This window comes from Oncorhynchus mykiss, chromosome 6 (genome assembly GCF_057628025.1).
Source record: "Oncorhynchus mykiss isolate SJ-2025 chromosome 6, ASM5762802v1, whole genome shotgun sequence".
NCBI lineage: Eukaryota > Metazoa > Chordata > Actinopteri > Salmoniformes > Salmonidae > Oncorhynchus > Oncorhynchus mykiss.
Window position 1 is genome coordinate 57,747,501 of NC_143027.1, and position 8,408 is coordinate 57,755,908.

General features: G+C 41.4%; 1 protein-coding gene across 3 annotated transcripts in view; it reads left to right on the top strand.

Moving 5' to 3' along the window:
• The window catches only part of LOC110526223 (apoptosis regulator BAX), an 8,478-nt gene extending 5,188 nt beyond the window's left edge, over positions 1-3,290 (top strand). For all 3 annotated transcript variants that reach the window (XR_016496957.1, XM_021607009.3, XM_090239350.1), the window contains 3 exons: positions 1,155-1,287; positions 1,444-1,548; positions 2,695-3,290. Coding sequence is in view for 2 of the 3 variants with exons in the window: in XM_021607009.3 (XP_021462684.2) it covers positions 1,155-1,287; positions 1,444-1,548; positions 2,695-2,793 (337 nt within the window). In the remaining variant the exon portion in view is untranslated. The remainder of the gene's footprint in view (positions 1-1,154; positions 1,288-1,443; positions 1,549-2,694) is intronic.
• The last annotated feature ends 5,118 nt before the right edge of the window (positions 3,291-8,408 follow it).

Consider the following 8,408-nt stretch of genomic DNA (forward strand, 5'->3'; position numbering starts at 1 on the left):
TATCACAGAGTTTAAACTCAGTAACTGTTTTAAAGTCACCATTGGCCTCATGGTGAAATTCTTGAGTGGTTACCTTCCTCTCTGGCAACTGAGTTAGGAAGAAAGCCTGTATCTTTGTAGTGACTGGGTGTATTGATACACCATCCGAAGTGTATTTAATAACTTCACCATGCTCAAATGGATATTCAATGTCTTGCTTTGTTTTTTACCCATCTACCCTTCTTTGCGAGGCATTGGGAAAACCTCCCAGGTCTTTGTGGTTGAATCTGTTTGAAATTCACTGCTCGACTGCGGGAACTTACAATTATCTGTACGTGTGGGGTACAGAGATGAGGTAGTCATTGAAAAATCATGTTAAACACTTATTGCAAACAGTGAGTTCATGCAACTTATGTAACTTGTTAAGCACATTTTTACTCCTGAACTTACAGTAATTAGGCTCCCCATAACAAAGGGGGTGAATACATAGACTCATTCAATTTCAGCTTTTAAGTTTGAATTAATTTGTAAACATTTTGAAAAACATAATTCCACTTTGACATTATGGGGTATTGTGTGTGTGTGTGGGCCAGTGACCCCAAAAAATCCAAATGTAATCCATTTTAAATTCAGACTGTAACACAACAACATGTGGAAGAAGTCAAGAGGTGTGAATACTTTCTGAGGGCACTGTATTTGTCTGGTCTATGTGTAACCGATGTGAAATGGCTAGCTAGTTAGCGGTGGTGCGCGCTAATAGCGCTTCAATCGGTGACATCACTCACTCTGAGACCTTGAAGTAGTGGTTCCCCTTGCAGAGGGGCGGCTTTTGTGGAGCGATGGGTAACGATGCTTCGTGGGTGACTGTTGTCGGTGTGTGCAGAGGGTCCCTGGTTCGAGCCCGGGTACGGGCGAGGGGACGGACTAAAGTTCAACTGTTACATATGTTATGGGGGTGGTTTTATGCACTATTATTTTACTCAAACAACAACGGTTGTAAGCCTGGATGTGAACACAAATGAGTATATTCCCATATCCTATCGTGGTGGTCTTGCAAATTTCCATCGAATTAAGAACTTTATTATTTTGTCATTGTTTCATTTTCTTGACAACAAGAAACATGGAAAAATAAACTCTTCCTCAGTTTCTAATTATTTCTCTCCTTCCTCTGACAGCCTAATAAACAGAGTCCAGGTAAACTGTGCCCAGGATGTGTTCTTCTCAGTGGCCAGGGAAATCTTTGCAGATGGTATCAACTGGGGCAGAGTGGTCTCCCTGTTTCACTTGGCCTACAAGCTTATTTACAAGGTAACACCCAGAATGTGAATGCTACTGAATATGAAATCATTGAAACGTTCAAATGTAAAGCAGAATAAATCTCCCCTCACTAATATATACATATATATATATATATGTGTGTATGTGTGTGTGTATGTTTATTTAATTGTTATCACCCTTTCCAAGGCACTGACACAGAACCGCTTAGAAAGCATCAAGATGGTTATTAACTGGGTATTACAGTTCATCAGGGAAAATGTCTCCGCTTGGATCCGACAGCAAGGAGGATGGGTGAGTACCCTGCTGGAGTATGCCAACATACCCACCCATGAAGACTCCCCTGCCAGATTTACAAGGAGACCATATTTTATTTATTAATACCACAAGAGCAGAGACACTGTCACAATCAGTACATACATGCAGCAAAGAGATCAATTGAAAACAGACCGTGGGGGATAGAGGAAGGACGCCATCATTGATGCCCATTAAATTAAAAAAAAAGCTAATCTAACAAAGTGGATATTCGTCAAATCTGTCATGATGTCCTAAATGTTAACCACCGTTCGGATAAGCTGATCGCATAGCTAGCCATATAGCAATCAGTGGTGGTATTTTAAGTTGTTTTTAAGTGTAATGTAATTTGATTGGTAAAAATTACGTGAACATGTATTGCGGTTTCCATACAAGCGTTGTCCAATTTTTAATTTTTTTTTTTTTACCCCAACATATAAACAATAGCCTAAATGTAGGCTAACTTTGGGCGGTAGTGAGGAGATTCCATGGCCTGTCCATTGTTTTGGACGAACTCTTAACTGATCTATTCAAGAATGCACATCTGACAAGTATAGACATAAGTCACACGCCCATCTGACAAAACAAAAATATAAAGGATGCTAGTTGATACGTTCTTGTACATACTGCGTATGGTGACTCACATGCACATCAAGAGGAGGAAGCACTCACTCCTACTCAAATACGACCATGAACAACATATGTGTACTCGACAGCATTGTGTGCACATGTAATGCGGAGGCTCCGAAAGGAGGTCTTGCTTGGGGGGGGGGTTGTCAGTTTTAAAACACAGATGGAGTTATTAAATGAAGCTGCACCAGGGGTTGGAGGGGATGTTAGAGAGAGACTTCAAACGTCGCACAGCACATTGGCGCCATTGGCCAATGCAGGCAGGTAGTTCCGATGTGGGCAGCACCGAGTGCAACTACCTGGGCCACGTCACAGTACTGTCAGTTCATAAAGCTAAGCCTGTTTGATGATGAGTAACCTTGCCTCACACCTAAAGATCGCAGAACTAGCACAAGGCTTTAGCTCAGCAGGCTGAATGGTATCGAGTCCAGCCCATGACTATGGTTAGTACGGACAATGTAATGGTTCCACTGTTGCACGTGACTGTGTGGTTGACTTTTTCTTTTTTGCTCGCAGGAGGCGGTTATTAGCACCGTGTCACATTGGCGCACGGCGTCGCTTGTGGCTGCAGTGGCTTTCGTGACGGTCATGGTTTACTGGAGGAAAACACGCTGACGTCTCAGGAAGTGCCCTTGGTGAAATCAAAGTGCTCTTTAAAATTTGTACATTTCTCTGGGAACGGGTTAATGTTAAACGGGTTAATATGCTATGTCCTGTGCAGTAGATTTGACTTTGGGGTAATGGTGACATAGTAATCTTGTTTTTATATGTTGAATTGATCTGAGAAGGAACAGTTGGTGCCTTTTGGTACTGTACTCCACACTGAGAAAGTATTTATTAGTACCAATGTGAAACTGTATTTTTCTAAAAATATTTTTCTATTGCTCAAAAAAAGAACCTTGTAAAGTGTTTTATTGAACAATGTTTTTTGAGCATTAGAGGTTTTATTGAAGCCCTAATCTTCTATTGATTTGGAATTAAAAGTAAGCCACTACAATTTTTTTCACAGCTCTAAATATATATTATTTTTATGTATCTGAATGGAACAAATGTCTTTTAAATTGTGGCAAACATGCACACGTGTTTAATAAAAAATACTTTTGCCAAAGCAATATTGAATTTGTAATTTACTGTGTTTGAACTCCACTTCTCGAGTAAAGTTTAGTTTTGTACCCTGCTTCCTTTATCATTGTTTGGCCAGACCCCTCTTTCACTAATGTGTTTTATGACAAAAGTTTAGGTTCCTTCTCATTAAGCCTGAAAGAATTGCCACATCCCAGGGGTGGGCAATCTTACCCAGCAAAGGCTGGTGTGGGTGTAAGCTTTTATTCCAGCCTAGAGGTAACACACCTGATTCCACTAATTGATCTTGTATAATAGAATGACATGCAGTACTATGCTTAAACCACAAGATGTCCTAGTACTCTTATGAGAAACATGTCGGCATATTCTAAACAAAATTGGAATTGTACATTAGTTTAGAATATTTCACAAACTCAATTTAGTCTGCAATATAAATTGATAGGATTGGGTGAAAGGCTTCTTTCTTACTACTTCTAACCAAGGCTATGATGACCATTGTAGATATAATAAAACAAGTTTACCTGAGATGCAGGTGCAAGATTCTAGCCCAGACACTAAAAGCAAATTGAGGTTCAGGTGGAATTACAGATATTGTATTCCCACATCACTGTTTTATTGTATTGATATTACCAAGAATATGGTGTTGTCATTTTTTTAATTTGACCTTTATTTAACTAGGCAAGTCAGTTAAGAACAAATTCTTATTTGCAATGACGGCCTACCCCGGCCAAACTCTCCCCTAACCCGGACTGCGCTGGGCCAATTGTGCGCCGACCTGTGGGAGTCCCGATCACTGCCAGTTGTGATACAGCCCGGGATCGAACCAGGGTATGTAGTGACACCTCTAGCACTGAGATGCAGTGCCTTAGACCGCTGCGCCTCTCAGTCGTCCCAGTGTTGGCACAGCTGTGAAAAACTGCTGGTTGATCCTCAATGTGAGTGACAACGATGAAAGTCCTGTAGGGAAGGTTGTCTGACTGCTGGTTGTCACATGTCACATGTGTGGCATACTTTGTAGTATGGAGCACAGTGAAGTGGTGTCATTGAGGTACGGCACATTTCCTCGAAAACATACAGTAAAGCAAACTGCCTTCATACAAGATGTATCATTAACGTCTGCCTCCCCAGAACTGTTGGACCTTTTAGGAGCTTGTGAGTGCAACCTATCCTGGCCAGGACTTAGAATGTTTTCTTTATTCTGCTCTGCAGTGTGTATGCATTGTTAGTGATTCTGTTAGTCCTTTACCTGTCTGACGAAATGAACCTGCTGAGTTATGCTGAACATGATCACTGATATTACATAACAAATGCCTCTCAGTGAACCTTATTAGACCGCTCTGATCGCTAAAAGGAAATGGTGAACATCTATTAATCGTCTCAGTATAAGTGTAATTAGCTTTATTCTCAACCAAGGGCCGGATTCAATCAAAACCGGAGGAGACGGACACCAACGAAACATTCTGTTGTTCCCTGCTCAAGGGAAGGTTTATTTACGATGACGGCCAAACCCGGACGACGCTGGGCCAATTGTGCGCCGCCCTATGGGACTCCCAATCACGGCCGAATGTGATACAGCCTGGATTCGATTTCATTGTGTAAACACTCTCCAATAAGTGTGTAATTTATTTTTATGCCACTGGTGCAATTCCTGCAGGTTCCTGCGGTGTGAGTCTGATTTGAATTCTTCAAAGCCAAGTATTTTCGATTGCGTCCCATTGGCAGTGTCCCTTGCACGTGATGATTCTCCACTGTCTGCACCTGTGTCCTGCTTTGCCTGGCCCAACTCCAACAGACACAGCTGTGCAAATTGAACCAGTCTGAGCATAACATACAAGGAAAAAAGCGTGGGGATATGATAGAGCTCCCAAATGTTGCTCAGCAGATCAAAGGGGAACTCCTCCACAGTGGTTACACAATGTGTGAGTGCCTGACATGTGCATGGCATCCTCCTCTTCTACAACGTTCATTATTTGGGCAGTATTATTTACAAGGATGCAGCATTCAATGATTTTGAAAAATATTGGGTGTGCACGTTTTTTTCTACCTCATGATCAATATTTTTTTACAATTAGTCATCGACTGTCCAACGGTAACCGGGGTGCTGATTTCTGGGCCCGGGGAAAGTTTTCACTTTAATTTCCCCCCTCCCTATTGGTAACATACATTCTGCATCAAACCATGTAACACCTGCTAAATCACATGCTCGACGAGCGTCTGTCATCTCACTCTAATTAGCCGACATCTTTAGGCAATCTGCTGAAAATGGCTGTCGCTATTGGTAACATACACTCTGCATAAAACCATAAAACCCCTGCCAGATCACATGCGTGACAGGCGTCTGTCATCTCGCTCTAGTTTGCCGACATCTTTAGCCAATCTGCTGAGCATGGCTGTCACTGGAAATCTCAGCCATGTGGTAAACACGGGGCTAATAACCAGTGATCCACACAACCTCTAAAAAGTGAAGGCAACCAAATAACACTCAGTGGTGCAGTAGATACAGAGGAGAAACCCTGAGTGGCATCTGCCCAGTCATCACTGCGTCGTCAGCGAAGCTAACACACTGACAGTGGACTGATCGCTGCACTTTACTAGATCTCACAGAACATCCTGCTGTACATGCCCCATTTGTAAATGGATGGTCGTTTATGATGTAGGTAATTTCAATAAAATATCCTTTAGTACCACTTGTGAACTTTGAACCACAGTTACGCCCTTAGATGATACCAGCCCTCCTATGACATCAGAGGGTTAATAGTTATCATGTGGTGGCAGCTAAAGCAAATTGAGAACTTCTAAAGACTGCAATAGGGAAGGTTTGCTCCATGACACTGAACAAAAGTCGGTGTGATCCTGTGGTCCTCTGTAGCTCAGTTAGTAGTGCATGGCTCTTGCAATGCAAGGATAGCGTTGGGACCACCTAACCATCAAAAATGGATGCACGCTTGACTGAGTTCGCTTTGGATAAAAGTGTCTGCTAAATGGCATATATTATATATTATCATGGTATCTTATGGCACACTGATGTAAGTAAGGAAGCAAATACCATTTCATGAAGTGCCGTACTTCAAGCTTCAAGGTCCCCAACTCAAAGGTGAATGGCATTGCTGTGATAGTCAAAGCAAACAGAAATGGGCCAATTCTATTTGCCTGTTTCTCCGACTTTTAGTGCAGATACACATCTTAAGGGGTTATTTAGGATCACTTAGTCACCGCGGCGAGAGTCAACCACCTATCGGTTCCCTTCTGCACCTGTTCAAACCCCCAGGGTCTCCTGACCACAGTGGATACCAGGGGGGCAGAACACAACGCAAGCCACTGGCACGTAGTGAGGGCAATGTACTGGGAGAAAACAAACACAGAAAAGGACAAAAAAAAGCTGAGCACATGTTTATAATTGTATTATCCGAAAAGCTGCTTCACTATGAACAAACTTGCCAACTTTGCCTAAATTCCAACTGGACAATGTCATTAAGACAATTCACTCTACAATCGTCTCCATGTGGACATATTACATTAAAGCAGTATCCTTGATCATCTGAATGTATAGCTAAACAACATTGAAACAAGCTTGGCGATGGAAGAGTACTCATATAGACTCAAATAGAATGAGATTGTGCAATTTAGTAACAGGTAGTATTAGAGCATCATAATGAGTGTCTACATCAAAGGATGTTGTAAGACTGTTGATAAGGTGATATTTTGTGCAAAGAGAGAAGACTTTTGGTCTGATGCCCAGTATGTGCCCTGTGTTTGTGTCACAGCACCTGGCCATTCATTTACCCTTTTTGTGTTAAACTTTTTGTAAGTTATATTTCTCCAAACTTTACACAAAGAGCAAAGTAAATTAGGTCCCACTTTAAACAAACAACAGCACCAGGCTTAAGGAAGCATTCATGAACTGTTTTTTAAGGCCTATGCATCATATCGTTTATAAGCATATGTCATACTCTGTAGAGGGTATGATTTGCGAGGCATATGCATATAGTGCCGATGAACACTTTATGAATCTACTGTAATGGACATTAGACTTCTTGGAAGTATAAGGGCAAAAGTTTCCGAGAATAAAAAAAAAATGTGTCCCTCTGACATTTCTTTGTAGTTAGATTCTATCCCACCAGATGTCAGTATTCTTTGTTTGTAACTGTTCGATAACTTCCTATTTTTCAGAAGAGACTATTCATGTGCCATGCAAGATAGCATTGTTGCAATTATAAACAAAGTATTGTCACGTTTGAGAATAAATCTTTTTTTTTTTATCACTGGAGAACACAGCTTGGAAAGAATCTCAGAGCCAATACTTGGCAGCATCTGAGTTCTCCTCTTGAGTTCTAAAATCTTTGCAACTTTTCAATTCCCATCATTAATATTTTTGATTACCACTGACATTGCATGTGTGTCTGAAAAATATTTAATTAGTGTCAGTATCATTGGTAGATAGACATTATATGAAATCTTATTGTGCATACCAAGAATATATTATTATATCATTGCAAGGAGAACGTGTCCTCCTGGACAGAGAAAAAGGAGACAATGCCATTGTAACACATTTCCATGTTCAGCTTTCTGAAACATTTAGAGACACAAAAATGGTGCGCTAGATATGACAATGTATAAATATCCCTCTTATCTTTATTAATAGGGAACCAGTGAATGGTTGTGCCACTGTTCCATGGTCACTTCAAATTCCATTCTGACAGCAAGGGCACTTAAAGCACTCTCAAGGGTTCATTCATGATCAACCTACAGCAATGTGAGGTTCAGCCAAAGCTTCTTTTTTTAAGTTGAGCGGTTCACGGCAGTTATTCTAGACAAATTATCAACACTGAGGGATCCTTCAACTCCGATGTCGTCTAAGGAGGAACCTTTAACCCATTGTGTGCCTCTAATCCTCAACTCCCACCCCTGTGACCCCCGTTCACATCTCTGCTGCAGGGGAGGCCGACGACATTGCAGCCAGACTCCACACTCATTAGATACATCCTCATCACTCGTTGTGATTATATTTGACGATATAGACATGTGTACTGAGCAAGACAACACCAAGAAAAACATTGTCCCAACATTATGCTCTAATGGAAGGAAGGATTCAGACCAGTGCATGGACCAGGCTGCTGTGCAGTGCTGTTCAGCATCACCTAGTGTTT